The sequence below is a fragment of the Furipterus horrens genome, unplaced genomic scaffold (genome assembly GCF_987537825.1).
Source record: "Furipterus horrens unplaced genomic scaffold, mFurHor1.1.pri manual_scaffold_1, whole genome shotgun sequence".
Taxonomy (NCBI): Eukaryota; Metazoa; Chordata; class Mammalia; order Chiroptera; family Furipteridae; genus Furipterus; species Furipterus horrens.
Window position 1 is genome coordinate 188,122,072 of NW_028327171.1, and position 19,861 is coordinate 188,141,932.

Genomic DNA, 19,861 nt, shown 5'->3' on the forward strand with positions numbered 1-19,861 from the left:
ATTCTCAAGCTCTTCCAACACTTTTAGTTGAAAGCAGTGTGAGGTAGTCAAATTGGTGTGAAAATTCTGGAGAAAGTTCATGAAGGTTAGTCACCTGGTAATTTGATGAATTAGCTAAATTTTAATGATAGCTGGATAAAATCAAACATTTCTAATGATTACTCCATATATAGCTGACAACTTTTGGGAAACAAAACAGCTGGAGACGAAAGTAAAATGATCCCCTTTTTTTCAGAAAGCAGCTCACTGAAGCAGCTCCTGTTACCACCATGAGCGTGTAGACAGCTGTCCATTAGCGTGTTCCATGAGAGTTGCCTCGTCCTGTGCCATTGTAAATCAGGCTTGGAAATGTGACTCAGAGCTGGTCCCAGGACAGAGAATACATCACATACACCAAAGACAGTGGACTTCTAATAAGCTTGCGAATGTTCTGACCTTAGGCGTGTTCTTGTTTCACCAAAAACTAACAGCCTTGATAAGATTGAATTTGCTGAAAAATGAAAAAGATGCCAATCTATTAACATTGCTTTAATTGGACTTAAAATTTTCTAAGAAATTAAAAATTAAAAGAAATTATCTTTGTTCTAGTTAGCAAATATATGTGTAACAGCAATAAAAATTTAAAATGTGCCAAGTTTAATAAAATTTCAGCCTAATTTTAAGCAATCTGAACAGATGAGTCACTACAGAACCAAAAACTAACACCCAGTGTTTTGATTAGAAAGAAGGTAAGAGATAAATTAATTATGCCACTCTTTTTAAGGGGAGAGTACAAAGTAGGTCTAGAGTAGATTGGTTTTTTTATTGACTTACATTTTCTAATGTGATTGATTTCCCAAATCTGATAACTCTTTCCTGAAAAAGCAGTGGGTATAAGTAAGTACATTTCTTTCTAGTTTTCATAGGAAGAACAATTACATTGTTTGATGCATGCTGCAAATTAGACTTGTAGGGAGGCACAGGAATAGAAAAATGTACTTTCATGATGCTTTATTTGATGAATTCTACTTTATCAATTGTTAATCACCAACATGCATTTACAATAGGAATTCTATACTTTAATAGAATGCCCATATTACAGAACAACTTAGCAGCTTAGGTCTGCTTGCCAAGAATGCTGGGTTCTAGACTCAACTATTTCACTAACTAGCTGTGTAGATTTAGGCAAGTCAATTTGGGGCACAGTTTTTTTCATTTGTAAAATAAAATTGTCCATGGTGGTCCTTAAGGTGACTTCTAAATATAAAGTTCTGTGGTTCTAGGAATTTAGATATAATTCGGAAGAAAATTGGAATCTATGGAAGGTTTATGAGTCACAATGTGATGGAAGCTCATCTTCTCAGTACCATTAAATAGTGATGTTGACCCTGCAGTGATCCTAGGCAATTAGTTAAATTCCCTATCAAGAAGAGCTGGAAGGACAGTTTTTTCACACAGGTTGGACAATTTAATCCATCTCTTGAGTAAAAGCATTACTGTTTCATTTCAAATAAATGATGTTAATCTTAACTGACAACTTTATACACCCTTGTTGAGGACAGCTAATGCATTAAGTAATGTCACCCTTTATCTGGGTAAATCCTCTATTCTTTTAGATACAAAGCCATGTCAAGGAAATAAGATCCATTAGGAGATATTCATGTGACAGAACCAAAGAAAAGCTCTTTGTATTACTACAACAGGCAGAGGCACTGGGAGCTCAGGCTGAGACATCAGATACGTAAATCAGGCTACTGCCAGATTCTATCAGTTGAGTCAACCTAGCACTGGCTGGCTATCCCCCCAGGGATTATCTGAGGACATGCTTCTCACCTTCTCCCCTTGGCTTATATGTCATTTCTGTCAGGATCTGTAGAGACCTGGGAAGGAAATAAAACTCAACCACTTTTCTTTCCTAAAAACTTAAACTACTTAGCTAGGAGAAAGTTTGAAATTGTTAATTTAAATGTGGTTTAGAATTATCGGTACATTTCAGCCAGTAATCTTACTTGTTTTCTCTACAACTACTACTGAAAATTGACTGTGGACAATAGAATAAAATTATTCTTCTAAATACAATGGAAGATGTTATCACAGAGAAGACAAAATGCTCTTCTGAGAAAACTTCATATGAGCAGTGATTTTAACTTCTGACAATATTGGTGAAGAGGTATTTTAGAATGAAATTTGTGACTTTTATACTAATGGATTTTAGGTTATCCTCTAGAGAATGTCAAAGGGACGTTTTTCTATGTGGAAGGTTACAAAACACTTGACTATCTCTTTGTGAAGTGTTCTATTGGACATTGGGAAAAGCAAACTCCTTACACTATGGGACTAACGAATAGTATTTACTTGGGGGTTTTTGAAGAGAACTTGAATTATAGAATTTGTATATGTTTTGGTCCTGACTTTATTGTACCTCAAATAAGTAATAAAGTTTAAAAATTTATTTTCTGATATAAAGTATTGTTATATTTTCTATAGAGGTGGTTCTGTAAAAAGCTTTATATTCATTTTTCAGTACTTAATCTGATAGAGAATTAAGAGCATGTAAGATTATAGAAAAATGGAGAAGCCTAGAAAAAAGAGAAGGAACAAAAAGACAAATTAGAGTTCAAACTGAGTTTGAGACATGATCAATAATAAAATATTTGATTGTGCATACATATATAGATAATAGATGTGTAGAAGAAATAAGTGTCACAAAGTAACATAAACAAAGCTGATTATATAAATGGATAGATTAATTTGGGGATAAAGATGAATAAGATAGGGTCCCTGATCTACTGGAATTGCAATTTACTGGGGAAATGAGGGGTAGGAGATAATATAAGTAAATAATTAATTGTAACTTAAGTTAAAAAAATTATAAACAGACTAAAAAATAGAATGTTCTGCTGCCCTGGTTGGAGCATTGTTCCATACACCAAAATATTGCAAGTTTGATTCCTGGTCAGGACACATAACTAGGTTACGGGTTTGATCTCTGCTTGGGGCCACATACGGTGAGGCAGCCGAATGATGTTTCTCTTTTACGCTGATGTTTATCTCTTTCTCTTTCTCTCTCTCCATTCCTCTCTCTAAAATCAATAAAAACATATAAAATCAATAAAAATGGAATGTTCTGAGAATTTTCAGGTAAAAGAGTGAGGGGAAGGAAAATCAGGACACCAGTGGAAGGGGACATTGAAGTGAATTCTGGGGCCAGGTAGGATTTGACCATGGGAGAAGGGAATATAAACTAGGGGAGAGGTAGAGGTTGTGGTTAAAAGGAAGGGCTTATTGGGAATGGGTTTCTGAGGGAAGCAGGGGAAATGTGGGATTGAAAATCTAGGTAAAAGAGTTAGCCTTGACCAAGAGGACACTTTCTTCTTAGGTTGTTGCAAAGAGTTTGTGGGTACAAGAAGTGTATTCTTTTTTGTTGTTAACACTGAGAAGACACTTAGTAAAATACTGCAATGAAAACTGGTCACAAATCAATAAAAAGTGTTTGTTTGTTTTTTTAATTAGAGAATGGTATCATCTGTTCTCTACTTAGAGCAAAACCAAGAGAAACGAATTTAATATGTCAGTCAAGATATTCACAAAGGAAATTATTACCTTATTTTCTCTCTGTTTCTCTCTCTCTCTCTCTCTCTCTTTTTTTTTTTTTTTTTTTTTTTGCATTTTTCTTAAAAGGGATATGTTTGATTCTGGTTGTAGTGGATTAGTTATGGGGATGTCCTCATGTTTTTCTTTTTTTAGCATGCTGGGCCTGATGACTTTGGAATGCTACATTCAAACTCAAAATAGTGTATGTATGTGAAGGCATGTATTCTCACATGGAGCATGGCCAGGCCAGACAAAAATAGAGGGATGCTATTTTTTTCTCAAAAGTAAAGGAGACGCCAGGAACCTGGGATTTTAATTCCAGCTTGATCATTAATTAGTTCTGTTTTTGGGAAAGAATTTTAACTTCTGTAAGTCTTAGTTTCTTTTTTTATAAAATTAAAGAAGTGGTCATGATAGCTTACATTCTTTAAGCCTTAATGAAATGATTCTAAAATAATAGCATATTACCTACTTTACTCATGGTAAAGTCATAGAATGTGTCTTGTTAAGTTAATGTTTTCTTAAATTTTATGAAAATATTTTGTCTACTACTTGAGTAATTGGAACCTCTGATAACTTTTGAAAGTGTTATAAAAACTCAGTTGAGAGACAACTGTAATAGAACAACAATAAAAAAATGGAAAAAACCTTCAATTGATGTTGCATGTGCGGATGCCAAGCTTAGAAAAGACTAAGTTAGATTGCTTTAGTATTAAATCTTTCTCTGCCTGTAAATTTCTTCCACTTGGAAACTGTAGTAACTCAGGCTACTATTAACCACTTGATAACTTGTTATTCACAAGCATTCTACTCCTTTTTAGGAATTGAAATAGTTAATTAATACAGTTCAAAAGTTTGACTCAGTTGAGACCTTGAGTGTATGGTTTAATGGTTTTGATAGTCAATTTAGCCCTTCAAATAAGTCACTTTATACTAATTACTGTTGGCAGAAAATGTGAGTAAATGAATTTTGTTTGGTTGAATTGATTATCATATTTTATTCATTTGAGTGGACTTCCTTGTTAGACTATGAGCTCCATGGAGATGGAGATATGTCTGTTTTTGCTCATCGATGTGCACTATCCTTTGTACTTTCCATAGTGCTTATACATAATGGCTGCTTAATAGATATTTGTTAAATGAATAAATGATAGTATTTTACTCCTGTGGAGGTTTTAGGCACTAAAAGTTTGTGACTCAATGCTCTTTTTCCATTTGAAAATTTGTAGTCATAAACCACGATTATACAAAACTACAACCTGTTCAACAGCAGTTGCCGTGAAAAATGTCTTACTCACGACCTTTTATGCCCACTTTGAATTCTGCCTTGAACCAACTCCCTTCAGAATATTGAACCAGACAGATAAACATGGAATAGTCAGATGAAGTGGGACAACAGTTGTTGAGAATCAGAGGAATTCAGGAGGTGTTAGTTTGCCTATTGGTTGCCTTTCTTTAATCATTTTTTCTACAGGACCCCAATCCTTGTCTTTCTGATCACAATTTCTTGACCTACTATTATCTTTCCTTTCCTTCACATACAGATTTTTCTTTTCTTCATCTCTCCAACAGTTGTCTTATTTCCCTTACTTCTCTCAATATATTAATTGCTTCTTGGACATATTTGTTTTCCACGCAGATGTGGAGGACAGGGGCGACAATTCCAGTGTGGGTACCTATAAGCTCTATTGAGTTGGTTGCTCTGAGGTCTGGCCCACTCCTCATTATTGCCAGCAGAGCTAGAACCCTTCTCGAGGGAGGATCAGACCTTTTCCATCTCTGGGAAACGCAAATCCAAGCTGCCAACTTCATTTATATGTCCAGTAGTCCTTTAGCTCATCCACTTCCCTCTTCTGATCTCATTGCAGTTATTCCAGTGCCACTTGCCTTGATGTTGTTGTAGATGCTTTTGGGATGAAGGAGAGGAATAAGAAGTGTTCATGAATGTTATCTGGGGCTTAAAGAATGTGTATCCATTTATTTGTTTGATACTCATTGTGTGAGAGGCATGTTACATAACTAGAGCAATCCTTAGGTAGGTGGCTCTAGCTATAGTGTTAGAATGGGTGGAAGTTGGAGCAGAGATTATCCTTCCCTATCCCATTTCTTGTGGTTAAGGCCATGGTTCCTTATTACTGACCATATCATGTGGGTCTCTCTGCATGTACTCTTTCCAATGAGCCAGTTTAAAGATTTCTGACAACCACCTTTTGATGCTTGTTTTGTGACAGATGATTCAAGAGAGCCGGTTTCTCATAGAAATGGCGGACACCGTCCAGGAAAAGATTGTGCAGTGCCAGAAAGCAGGTAATCTCCTCCCACTCTCACTCATAATTGACAGATTTTTAAAAAAGTCTGTGTTCTTATTTTTAAAATTCAAATGTTATATGGCATAGCTTAAGTCTGTGTTTAGTGCAGAGTATATATATGGGGGGTTGACGTCTGAAGAGGTGAGGGTTTCTGAACCTGCTTTTGTGGTTTGGGAGCCTATCAGAACCTTTTACTACTGGTATGGGAGCTATGGTTCCACATTGCCTCTTAAGAATCACTTCCTTTTTACAATTTGAACCATAATCCTTTTCATCTTCTAGGCCTTTTGCCTCATTTGTTAGTCCTAATTTTAGAATGTTCTTTTGAGCATGGGGTGGGTTATATATCTGTGAGGGCACACCTCTATTTATGTTTATCTTCATCCAAGCCCTGTACTTCTATTTTTCATGAATCCATGTCTCCTTGATTCACACACACAATAATGATTATGTTGGGGATAATGACAATTGCTTGATATATGTGCACATGTACAAACATATACACTAACCACATACACTATGTTAGTTCTCATAACAATTTTGCAAGATAATCATCATTATGTCTAATCTACATATGAGGCATCTGAGATTTTCAGAGATTGAGAGAATTACCCAATATCCCATATTAAAATGTGGTAGAGCTCACCTTTGAACCCAGACAAAACTTTTAAAATGGTGTTCTTCCATGACTGGTGAGCAGGCTCACATGTTTAAGCTGACGCGAAGCATAAAAATAGTAATACCAAATACTTATATTGTGCTTCTATGTGCCAGGCACTACTTTGAGAGCTTTATATGTGTTAATTTATTTAATCTTCACCACAATCCCTTAAGGTAAACACTCCTGTTATCACCATTTTACCAATGAGGAAACTGAGTCATGAGGTTTCAGAGACTTGCTCATGCTCACGTACCTGGTAAGTGGTGGAGCCAATCAATGTTAGGCCAGGCTCCACAGTCATGTTCTTACCAGGTTCTATGTTTGAGATGTTAGCACCAGGAAAGTTAATGTGGTTTTAGGCTGCATTAATAAAAGCAGAGCAGCAATAACAAGTAGGGTGGTGGTAAATTCCTCCCTCATGTGGGCTACTTCAAGCTCTCTTTGATTTATGTCCCTGGTTTCAGGTCTCTTCAAGCGTCACTCTGGGAAGTTATGTAATGCAGTGACCCTGCCTGGATGTCATCCTTAAACAAACAAAAGACATTAGTAAGGTGGAACATATTGGAATGTTTAATCTGGAGAAGAGAAGTCTCTAGTGGACTTTAATACTGTTCTTAAAATATTTAAAGGACAGCTCTGCAGAAATGAGATTAGATCTTGTTGGTCTGTGTCTAGCTAGCACCAAGGAAAGAATCAATATTCTAGGGAAGTGAGACTTTGGTTTGATATTGGTCACAGCTTTACAGAGATGGAATGAGCTGTCCATAAGAAACAATGATTCCCATCCTTGAAGTTCTAAGACAAAGTTTGAAGAAACAGATCATAGTGATATTTTTTGTAGTATTCAAGCTTGAGGGAATGGTTGAGCTAATATTCACTTTAAGGTCATTCCCAAATCTGAAACATTTGGGTGTTTCCAGGAATACTATTTAAAAAAATTTTTTTTAAATTTTTACTCAACATTTATTAGTTACCATTGGTATTGATGTGGGCTTCAGGGCCTACTGTCAAGCCATATTAGTTGCTATTCACACATTACACCATTTCGTATAAAAACCAGGCAAACAAGATGGATATAACCTATTGAGAAAATTTGCTTCTTACCTTCTCATGTCTTTGTTTATGGCTTCTGGCCATTTAAAATGCAGTTTAGTCTAATGCATTGATTATTTTTCCCCTCAGGACAACCATTAGGTGGGGATGAACAGAACAGGAAGGGCAATTTAATTTAGGGATTAAGAAGTTACAAGAGAAAGACAGGAATGGGGAATTATACTTTTGCTGATAATATTTTTAAAAAGTGCCGATTTTTCTTTAATGTATATTAATAATTCTCCCCTGTTCTCTTTTTAAAGGGATGGAGTTCCATGAGGAACTTCATAATCTGGGGGCAAAAGAAGGCTTGAAAGGAAGAAAACTCAACAAGGCAATTGAGAGCTTTGCTTGGAACATTACAGTATTGAAGGTAAGTGAAATGCTTAGATGCCCCCTTTTCCTTTGTTTTTGTTTCCTTTTCAGTGTGTAGACAAGCATTGATTGTTAAAAACGGTGATTTGCACTTTTAAGTAACGTGTGGTGTAATCACCAGGTTCACCCTCTGAGTGGTGGCAGGTGCACACTGAGATTACCACACTTTTTGCCGTAGGAAGGCAGTGAGGTTTGTGGTGGAGTCGGAGGACGGCACAGCCTAATACTGTTGCCAGGTGTTTGTGCGTGTGTGTTTTTACTCACATGAACACTTCTGCTCAAGTCAATATAGTTGTTCTGGTTTGTGAAAAAAACAAAGCCAGATGTTGCAGGAGAAGAATCTAATGCAAGTGATTGAGAAGAGCCTTAAGCTATAGAATATCTAGAGCCATTTAGGGTTTTTTCAGTTTAAGAACAGACTTTAAAAATGCATTTATTTTTGCAAATGGCTCTGGAAGTCATTTTCTTGAAATTATAATATACTTCACTGAATATTAATTTCAGGATTTTTAAGTGAAAATGCCACTTTTCATATTTTCTTATATGAAAGGAGAAGTGTTTTAAGCAATGGGAATAATTTGTTTTTGGCAGTGTGGTAGGAGAAAAACAGCCACAAAATTAATTGTTGCTGACATTTAAAGAACACGTACTGTGTGCCGGGTGCTGTTTCGTAAGTGTTCCACTCATGAGAATTCTGAGGCCTCTTGGAAGAGAGATATGAACTTATACTGCAACACTGATAAAACACAACGTGCTATGAAGTGGAATTCACTTAAAATCTTGGATGACTCCATCCACAGTATTTTGACTCTTTAAGTACAAAAAGAGATTCATTGTAGGATGGGCACATCTATAAAATTGAAATGGGAAAGAACCTGAAGAGCAGCATTTGAGTGAGCTTTCCCAATATATGTTTTTCTAGCTTGGCCTGTTGACTATTTTAAGGAAATAAATTCCATTATCCTTGTATTTGTAAGAGTTTGATAAAAAGTTAATTTTAGCAGGCTGTAGGTGTCAAGCAGAGATCTGTACATAAAAATAATATTCAAGAAAGTTTATAAGTGAATGCATTTCAGTGTGGACCATAAAAAACTGGGTCTCTTTATAGAGTCATGTTCAGTCCATATGCCTCAACTTTTCCCACTTAACTTCTTGGCTTTTTATTACCGCTAAAACCTTTGCTCCTTCTGCTTTTATCTTGACAACATTTTCCTTTTCCTTGGGAAGGGCAGAAGTTGAAGCATCTGACTTCTCCTCTTTGGACACTTGTGTTTCTAAACCAGGTAGATTCTCTCACTCAGTCCCCAGTCCCCAAATATCAGGCACTCACAACTCTAGGGAATCTTACTACATCTGGGAAATTACATGGATGTCAGCATAGCACTGTCTTTCTGATAGAGCTTGCTAATACTTTTGAAGTCTCTGCTCATTGTTGCGAGACAAAAGAAGGGAAACAAAGTGATGGGCTAACGGGAAAATACATATTAGCAGAGGCATCCTTCTCTGAAAGACTGAATGATAGCAGGAGTAGAGTTGTCCTTAACTGAATGGCCATAGATATTTTAAATCATTCTATGAGATCCTGTGTAGGTGTAGGGAAGGGACCATCAAACCAGGCTCTCTGGCAGCCATAGTGACCAAACCCCTGTCATTATATAAAGAAGGGGCATGTCCAGTGTCCTCTGTGTTGTCCATGCAAAACTCCAATGGTGTTTCTGGCAATTGCTGGCTATTGTTGCAGTAAAAGCTAGAGAAAGGCTCAGTTTTCTCCTGAGCCAACTCATCCAGAAAAGAATAGCTATGTATGGTAGTGTCTAGAAACAGGTCTTCAACGACAACAATGCATCAATCATAAACTATTCTTTATATTGATGTTACTATCAATTATTGAAAAACGTAAAGCAAAGTGGTCAAGGGTATAGACTCTGGAGCCAGATACTTTCTAGTTGTGTGGCCTTGGGAAAATTTCCTTTTGTCTCTATGCTTCTGAATCAACTGAGATATGCTAGGTTGTGCAGTGGTAACAAAAATCTGAAAATCTCAGTGACTTAAAACAATGGGTTATTTTTAGCTTGCAGTGTATGTCCATCTTGGGTCAGCAAGGGTTACTTAGAAACAAGCTAATGCGGCTCTATCTTAGCAAACTCTGTAGTCCTTGAGGTAGGGAAGTTCAAATTGGTTTTAAACACTTCTGCCAAGTAGCGTCACATGTCCCTTCTATTCATATTTGATTGGCCAAATCAAGTCAAATGGTCAAATTTAACTTCAGTTTAGTGGTGCAAGGGTGAACTTTCTTCTGAAAGGGGAGCAGATATTGGTCAATATAATCTACCAGCAATTGGTTCCTCAAATATACTTGCCTCATAGGGGTATAGTGAGGACTAAATGAGTTAAAAAATGAGTGACTAAAGGAGCTATAAAGCAATGTCTGATATATAAAAATGTTATTATAAGTGCGTGTTATTTTTGTTATTAAAAAAAAGCCTTTAGTACTTACAATGAGCAGGTAGGTGACTATCATACAACATTTTAAATAGTTTTAAGAGCAACCCTGTAAAGATACCGTTATTATACCCATTTTATAGATAGGAGAACTGAGTTTTGAGAGGTTAAGTAACCATCCCATTGGCACATAGGTAGTGCATAATGGAGCAAGAATCTAACTCAGAAACTCATGCTGCCAGCCCACTATGTTATATTGTCAGAATATTTATAGCAACATAATAATGATAGTATGGGGAAGGGGAAAAGTCCCCCTTTCCCTCCTCTGCTTCATTTGGCTGGATGAATAATCAAATCAACAGAATGACAGAAGGAAATCTAATTTAATCTCATGCACACAGGAACTCCACATACATGAGAGGTTCAGCGATAGAAAGGGGGATCTAGGAATATAAGACATTCTGACCTAAAAATAGGTAATGTACCTTGGGGGCTTCAAAGGGTCATTACAGGATGATAAGCAGAACAGATATTTAGTAGATAAAAATTTACTGTGCCCTATTGATAGATCGAAAGAGGTTATCTCTGATTATCTCTTATTATGGGCAAGTTCTTATAACTCAAATTTCTCCAGATGATTAAAGGGAGAGGGCAGAAATTTCTCTTGAACCCGAAGCTAAAATTTCCTTTAGCCTAAAATAATCTGCATAATGCTGAGGTGCATTTCAGGTGGCTTGTTCTGAACCCTCACAATAGCTTATATTACCTGAGTGCTTTCTATGTATCAAATATTATACTAAGTGCTTTATATTTATTTTCTTACTTAATCCAAGGGAATGAGGGTCTTGTCCAGCTAACTGGAATATTCTAATTACTTTGGCAGTGCAGAAAGGTACATTGATAGAGTATAGCTTGAGACCACCAATTATTCTTGTTCACCAAGCAACTCTGTTCACTTGGCTTCCCAAGTGTAAATTTTAGTGGAGATAGAATGGATTCACTGAGTGACATAATTAGTCCCATGCGCCTGGCAGTTACATTTCTCTCTGTAAATGAGTCAGGTAACTTCCTTATTAATCAGTCCATCTCCTATGAGCTTGGTTAGCATGAATCAGCTCCTTGGGGCCTGATCATCCCCGAGCAAAGGACGCAATTGAGCCCCTGGAGAGATACCACTGAGATTTGAAAGCAAAACAAAACTACACCAAAAATACCAAAGCAGAAGGCCAGACCCTGGACCTACGCTGAGAATGCAGCCAACTTCTTCCTGTTTCTCTTGGACAGCTTCACTTCAGTCTAGACATTGCCAGCTTCTACATCTACAGGAGACAGAGGAAGTTGAAGAGTTGTGCCTCCAGCAAAAACTTTGCAAAGCCCAAACTCCTTTTCCTATTTCTTCCTCAGTCCACTGCTGCACAGCCTCAGTTCTTCTCAGACCTCCATCTGTCCTTAATCACTACGCTGTGAGAGCAGACGCCCTGGGCACTTCTTCCTTTGAATAACAAACTTGAGATGATTTAGAAATGAGAGGTGCAGTCCCTTTCGGTAAATTCCTCAGGTTTCACTGAGAAGAAGGGAACCTCCTGAGAGGGCAAGTCGAAGAAACTTTTAAGTCCCCAGCGTTGAGAAGCCAACCTTCAAAGAGCCTAAACAAAGCTTTTAATTCTGGTCTGAGGAAAATACTTTCAAAGAATACATACAAAATAACAAATTTTGGGGCTGTAAACTCCCATCTGTTTTTAAAAAAATTATCTAAGAGTTTATACCTACAGGAATTTGGACAGTGAGTCTAGAAACGTTCAACTAACTTATACAATTAAAAAAAATTATCTTCTCTTCTCTGGCGCTAGATTTCCTTCACCTAAAAATGAGATCAGAGTTTACGATTACTGGAGTCCTTACAGCTCTTCACATTTTTTTTTTATAATCAAAATTTTATTTAAAATTACAGAATACCTAAAAAAAATCAATGTAATTTCCTTGACTTTTTTATTGTAACATAGAAAAATGCTTTCAATTACATTTAAAAGCTTCAAGATTCACCCCAAAGTACACTGTGTAGCCAGTCAGGTGCTTTGACAAGCACAGTGCTCTACAGATGGCTGGGTACGAGGTAGGCTGTGGACTTCCCTGAAGACAGGTGGTTTGTCCTACTCCAGTTGATGATGTTTGTTTGTTTGTTTTTTTTTTTTTGGCTCTCAACTGCCCTTCTAAGTGCTTTATCCTGGATGGGATCAGACATTCTCATATGGGTGTAGCTGTAGCCAACTTTAAGGCAATAGGCCTTTTTCTTCGGTCTGTGCTTGGACTCAGTCTTGTGACAATGGTTTCGTGGTAGGTATGGCCCAACTTCGTTTTTCACTGGCTTCTTCATTTCCAACTGTGTAATGGGGCAGATGAATTTGGTCTCCACATTTTATGACTATGTTTTCTTCCCAGTCTTTTTCTATAGCTTACCTGTATTACGTTGCTTAAACAGGGTCCTTTTGCCACCTAGCTTATCAGTAGTGTAAATCTCTCTTCTTATATATCCTATCTTTTATGCCTTGTTCCCCTACTTTTGATTTTTATAACCCATGGTGCTGTGAAACCCTATTTTTACTCCGTTTCTGTTTTTACTTTGCATCGCCTCCCACAGTAAGCCCTCCCACTGCTTTCTTCTTCCTTCCTGACTGTTCTTTCCAAATGGACTGATCTATACTTAGCATCTTGTTGGGATTTCGTTTCTTTCTTTTTTACACATAACATAAAATTTACCATATAACCACTTTAAATGTACTGTTCAATGGGATCAAATAGTTAAAAATGTTGTGTAGCCATTACCACCATCCCTCTCCATAACTCTTTCATTTTGTAAAACTGAAGATCTATACTCACTAAGTAGTAAGTCCCCATTCAGCACTCCCTCCAGCCCCTGGCAACCACCATTCTACTGTCTGTCTCTATGATTTTGACAACTGTGGGTATGCCATGTAAGTAGAATCATGTAGTGTTTGTCTTTTTGTGACCGGCTTATTTCACTTAGCATAATGTCCTCAAGCTTCATCCATGCTGTAACACATCTTAGAATTTCCTTTTTTTAAAGACTGAATAATATTCTATTGTATATAAATACACTGTTTTGCTTATCTAGTCATGTCAGTGGACACTGGGACGTGGGTATACAAATATCTCTTTGAGGGCCAGATTTCAATTCTTTTGGGTGTATACCCAGAAGTACAGTTGTTGGATCATATAGGAAGTCTGTGTTTAATTTTTTTGAGGAACCATTATACTGTTTTCCATATCTGCTGTATCATTAAACATTCTCACCAACAATGCATAAGAAGAGTTTCAATTTCTCCACATCCTCGTTAATACTTACTTTTTGTTTTTTGATAGTGGCCATCCTAATGGTTATGAGGAGGTATCTTATTGTAGGAAAATCTTCATTTTACTAATGACTAATGATCTTGAGCATCTTTTCATGTGCTTATTGGCCATTTGTATATTATCTTTGGAGAATTGTCTATTCAAGTCCATTTTGAATTTTTTTTCTTGTGGTTGTTGTTGTCCTAGAAGTTCTTTATATATTATGGATTTTTATCTCTAGTGAGATATTTGATTTATAAATATTTTATTCCATTTTTTGGGTTACCTTTTCACTCTTCTATATCCTTTTGATGCACAAAGTTTAAAAATTTTTGTGAAGTCTGGTATGTCTAGTTTTTCTTCTGTTGCCTATATCTTGGTGTCATATCCAAGAAATCATTGCCAAATCCAGTGTCATGAAGCTTCTGCCATGTGTTTTCTTCTAAGAGTTTTATACTTGTATGTTTTATATTTAGGTCTTTGATCCATTTTGAGTTAACTTTTGTATATGTTGTTACGTACTACTCCAACTTCATTCTTTTTCATGTGGATATCCAGTTTTCCCAGCACCATTTGTTGAAAAGACTCTCTTTTCCTCATTGAATAGTCTTGATACTCTTGTCAAAATCATGTAAGTGTATATACAAGAGTTTACTTCTGGGGTGTCTATTATATTCCTTTGGTATATATGTCTGAGTTTATGCCAGTATCACATTGTTTTGATTACTGTTGCTTTGTAGTAACTTTTAAATTGGTAAGTATGAGTCCTCTGGTTTTGTTCTTCTTTTTCAATATATATATTTTTGGCCATTCAGGGTCTTTTTAAGATTCCATATGAATTATTGGATGGGTTTTTCTATTTCTGTAAAAACATCATTGGGATTTTGATAGGGATTACATTGAATATTTAGATTGCTTTTGGTAGTATTGATATTTTAACCATATTGTCTTTTTGTTGGGCATATTTGAAAACAAAACAATCTTTTATCCTTTCTATCATTCTGTAAGACTGCCCTGCAGTGAAAATACTCCAACAATATTATAGAGGCTCTGATAATTAAATTCAGTTTATAACTCACGAAAGTTCTACTCTGGAAATATGGATTACAGTCTGTTAAACACAGGTTAAGTACTCTATCATAAAAAGCAAATTGCACAGAATGGACCACATAACTAATTATTACTGTAAGATATACTTAACTGTTCCCATATCTAGCCAGCTAGTTCTGTATTCATTTTCTCAAAAACTTACCAACCAACATAAAGAATTTCTTATTTTGTTAGGTTAAGTGTACCTAATAGCTCGTGAAAGAAATGTTGTGTATTGATCTAGTCTATCTCTTGTCTATGCTACATTTATTTTTTAAATTTTTATTTGATTTTTAAATTTTTGCCTATTATATGATTTAAAAATAGGATTTGAATTTTGGCAAGCAGCTATAGTATTGTCATGCTGGCAACATTTGGTGACTGGAACTGGGAAAGGACAAAATGATGACGTTGCCAAAACTGAGGGTCTGATTAAGAGTGGCAACTGGTTTAGTCTCATTCAGCCTAGCAAGCCCTAGATTCACCTGTACTCTCAGCCAGCTCTCATCCAATGCTTGTAATTTATCACCAGGAAGAAGGTTGTAGATGAGAGAGAATGGTGAATCAGTTCTAGAAAAACAACTTCAATCTCATGTGTCAGTACCATTATTTCTATACACAAAAATAAAATGTTATTAGACCTTATTAAGTTAAAAAGCATACAATTTAGAAGGCATAGTGTCTACTCCTGAGGTTTTATCAGCTAAGTTTGATATATTTATACTTGGACTAAGGGTCTAAAATGGTACTCCTAGACACATTTTTAGAACCTTGTTATTGTTTGGCTTATTAGTGCAGAATAAATACACCGAAATTCTCTCACATCTTAAGAAAGGATTTTATTTATTTCCCCTCCAACATTTATAAATAAGAAAATACAAACTATAAAAGAAGCTTCTAATCCATAATTTGGCAAATAGTAATTTGTGTATGTGTGTGTGTCTGTGTATGTAAAATCAAATTCATCCATTCAACAAACGTCTGTCAGTTCCTAAGGAGAGCTAAACTGCACGCCTGGGGATGCACTGGTGAATAAAAACATGGTCCCCGATCTCATGGAGCTGACAGTCTAGCTGGGGAGGCAGTCATTTAATAATCACACGCTGCATGTTACATTTTTTTCTCTGTTGAGTGCCGTGAAGGAGAAGTTGGGTTTCAACCTAATGCGAGAGGTCAGGGAAGTCTTTTATGAGGAAGTACCAGTTGAGTAGAGAGTAAATATCTTTAGCTTTTCATGGATTCCAAAACCCTGCTTTGTATCTTGATATATGTGTGTGGTTGCCAAAACAATCTGAAAATAATGGTGAGAAGAAAACAAATCAAAATAAATGTGCTGGACCTCCTCAGTTTGGTCTGGGAAATTCTAAAACGTCTGCCTGGCTCATTTAATTACCATCCATTAGCATCTTAGTTATTTTGTTATTATATAAAATCTGGTCATGAGTCACATTGTTAATTACAAGTAAATTTAATCACCCACATTCTAAAAATAATAATCTACAGCAATGTCCTATGTCCATGTATATCCATAAAATTCACTTGACAGATTATAGTTGCAGAGGAGGATGTTATAAGGTTGGTTTGAGAGGTTTCTGTGATTTAAAATTGAAAAGATTTGGAGAGAGAATTATATAATACAGAACATTAGCTGCATAAGCGCTAGAAAAAATGGTAATAAAAAAGTATAATTAATAATTTATAATAATAAAAGGTGTAAACCTAAAACATTATTTCAAACAGCCCTTGTGCAACAATATAGCATAGTTCAGATGGAATGTTCATTCTTCTTAGCAATAAGCAGGCTGGTTACACGGTGTCTGGAGTTCTGCCTTGGGTGGTTGCAACCCAGCCGTGCCTCCCAGAAGTTTAGTGGAGATAAAAGCCAGGCTGTTGACATGATTATCTCCAGTACAACTAAATTTAGTGTCTCTGGGAGGTACACTTTTTTTTTTTCCAGATGAAAGCGGCATTATATAATGATTCTCAATAATTCACAAGTGGAAGAATCTTAACAAATACATGCATAATAGACCAGAGGTCCTAGCTCCAACTTGTGATGTTCTGGAAGATCTTATTTATTTTGCAGGAAAACTTTCTTTAGAGAAAATGTGTTTCTTACACACGTAGTCTTAGTCTAAGGTGAGTTTAAAGCTAAGGTGAGTTTTACGTCTTAACTCTGTTAACTATTTTATACAATGATATAAGAGGAAAGAAAACATTGATAATAAAAGTGTTTCATTTTTAATTTCTTTTTTTTCCTCATCAGAGGATGTGCCTTACTTTTAGAGAGAGGGGAAAGGAGGAGAAAGAGAGGAAAAGAAACATGGATGTGAGAGAGAAACATCGATTGGTTGTCTTTTGTACATACCCCAATGGCAGACTGAACCCACAACCCAGGCATGTGCCCTGACTGGGAATCAAATCCACAACCTCTCAGTTTGCAGGATGACGCTCAACCAACTGAGCCACACTGGCCAGGGCCATTTTTAATTTCTTGTAGTCCTTTTAGGTTTTTCAGACATCAGCTCTTCTACTTACCTTGTTACTTTCGGGAGAAGAAGATGGGATACAGCTAATTAACTTCCTATTCTTAACCAAATCAGTGTGTGAGCACATGTCTCTGAATGTTTGTGTAAGTATGATGTGTACATTGTCAAGTAAAAGCAAATCCAGATTTAGGTAAAGAGAATTTTTTTAAAAATAATTTATTTATTTGTTTGTTTTATTTTTAGAGGGGAAAGGAGAAAGAGAGAGAGAGAAACATCACTGTGTGGTTGCCTCTCACTCGCGCACCCAACTGGGGACCTGATGTGCAACCTAGTCATGTGCCCTGACTGGGAATCAAACCAGTGACACTTGGTTCTCAGGCCGACGCTCAATCCACTGAGCCGCAGCAGCCAGGGCTTAAGAGAGATTTTATTCAAAAGAATTATTGCAATATGAGGAAGGAGACCACTACAATAAATAAAATCTTCCATAAAATCTGTAAGCTTCTCAAAGGTCAGGCAAAAAGGATTTTTCTTTTACTAGGAGGGCCAAATAAGCTAGTAAGAACTGGGTGTGGGGAGTGGGTGGCTGGGTAGCGTGAACCCCAGAGGCCATTAAAAAGGGGCTGTATGTTGGCGGAGGGGTCAAGTTCAGGGGCTTGATGCAAGGAGAGAAGTTAACTAAAGTTTGGCCAGGTCAAGGAAGCAGGTATTTTGTCTTGTTCAACTATATCATTTCTGAAAGGAAACTTGTAGGATGCGTGTCTGTCCTTGGCCTAAGTCATCTAGGGAATGGAGGCTCTGTGCAGTAGCCATTTTCGAGAACACAGAGAGTGAGGGGTTTCTTAATCATCCTTGCTTTTCAGGAGCACAGTATTCAGGTAAAGTTTAACAATTGTCAGCGTCAACATATATGTACATAAATATACATATAAAATGTTATATATGGGTGTGTGTGTAGTCGTCGTCGTCGTCGTCGGCAGCCGTCCGTCTCGAGAGACGATGGTGTAGCTTCCCAAGAGTCTATCTGCACCGCCGAGAATGGCTGTGCAGTCCGACTCGGGAGTGACACGGTATCTGTCTCCTCCCGTGTTGAAGCTACAGAGCCTGGGCAGGGTGATATGGAGGGTCTGCTGTTGCCCATGCAGCAGACCCCCCCTCTCTTCGCAGCTGAAGGATCCAAGGGAAAGACGGAGTCAATACAGCTTGGCTTCAGGTGCGCCGCAGGAGTTGCCGGTGTTGACTACAACGTCAAACCGCCTTAGGGACTCCGGCTCCGGATTTTCTGTCGGGGTTTACTCCCTTAGCCCTTCCCCTGAAGAGGTATGCCGCAAGGCAGCGGAGGTTTTTTGGAGTCAGAGTTTTCCTTCTCTGATGTGCCCTGACTGGAAGATCGAACCAGCGACACTTAGCTCGCAGGCCGACGCTCAATCCACTGAGCTAAACCAGCCAGGGCCAAGAGGTATGCCGCAAGGCAGCGGAGGTTTTTTGGAGTCAAGAGTTTTCCTTCTCTGATGTGCCCTGACTGGAAGATCGAACCAGCGACACTTAGCTCACAGGCCGACGCTCAATCCACTGAGCTAAACCAGCCTGTGTGTGTAGTATACCTATACATACATGTATATACCTATCTGAGTATGTAATGTAAAGGATAATTTAAGAATAATGAAATTAGATGTTACTCTTTTAAAGTCATATTGAAAATATTATAATGAGCAGCAAGAAAATTTCCCTCAATCTAGAAATGGTTACCTTCCAATTTAATTAGATTTATTTCAGGTAGGTACAGTGTGCTCAAATATACACCATGGATGAGAGATTACTTGCTCATAATAGTAAACTAGGAGGTGGGGAAGATTCCCACCCACCTTATTTCCTGCTTCTTGTAAAATAATTTTGTATTATTAATCAACCCCCGCCCATTAGTGATACTTGAAGCATTTGTGATAATTGATGGTAGCTAGTCACCAAAGCAAAGCAATTATGAACTTAATTTTTCTTTTAAGGAAAATCCCATGGCTTTATAAAAAGATTAGTTATACATATTTTTAAAAAATCCCCTTGGGTTTTCCTGAACACTACACATAACTGTTTAGGAAATCATTGACTAAGGCAGGAAACATTTATTCTTGTCATCATTTTTATTATAATCATCATATTAATTTTTTGAAATAAGGTAACTTTTGGAAGGAAAAGACTCCCTCTAACAGAAATATGACTTAGAATTGAGTCTTAGACTTTTGCGTTATCAAATGATGTTATAAAATTATTAGGTACAAGCTGCTTGTTTTCAGAGACAAAGTAGAGTACAGGTTTCTTTCTGTCTGAAGAAAATCCTTTGGTATGTAGTAAAATACACTAACCCCTTATGATTTGGTTTGTAAATCTGCCAGAACAAAGCTCTGTGTTCGAAAAATAGCCAAACTCTTTGAGTGTTTACTTAAAATACTATTCTCAATGGACATTTGAGTCAATGGACTCAG

The 19,861-nt window shown here is 36.9% G+C and overlaps 1 protein-coding gene across 1 annotated transcript in view; it reads left to right on the top strand.

Annotated features, from left to right (window-relative positions):
* PLCL1 (phospholipase C like 1 (inactive)) overlaps positions 1 to 19,861 on the top strand; it is a 67,108-nt gene that overhangs the window by 17,028 nt on the left and 30,219 nt on the right. The window contains exons 3-4 of the mRNA XM_090282248.1: positions 5,805 to 5,880; positions 7,899 to 8,008. Coding sequence (XP_090138374.1) covers positions 5,805 to 5,880; positions 7,899 to 8,008 — 186 coding nt within the window. The remainder of the gene's footprint in view (positions 1 to 5,804; positions 5,881 to 7,898; positions 8,009 to 19,861) is intronic.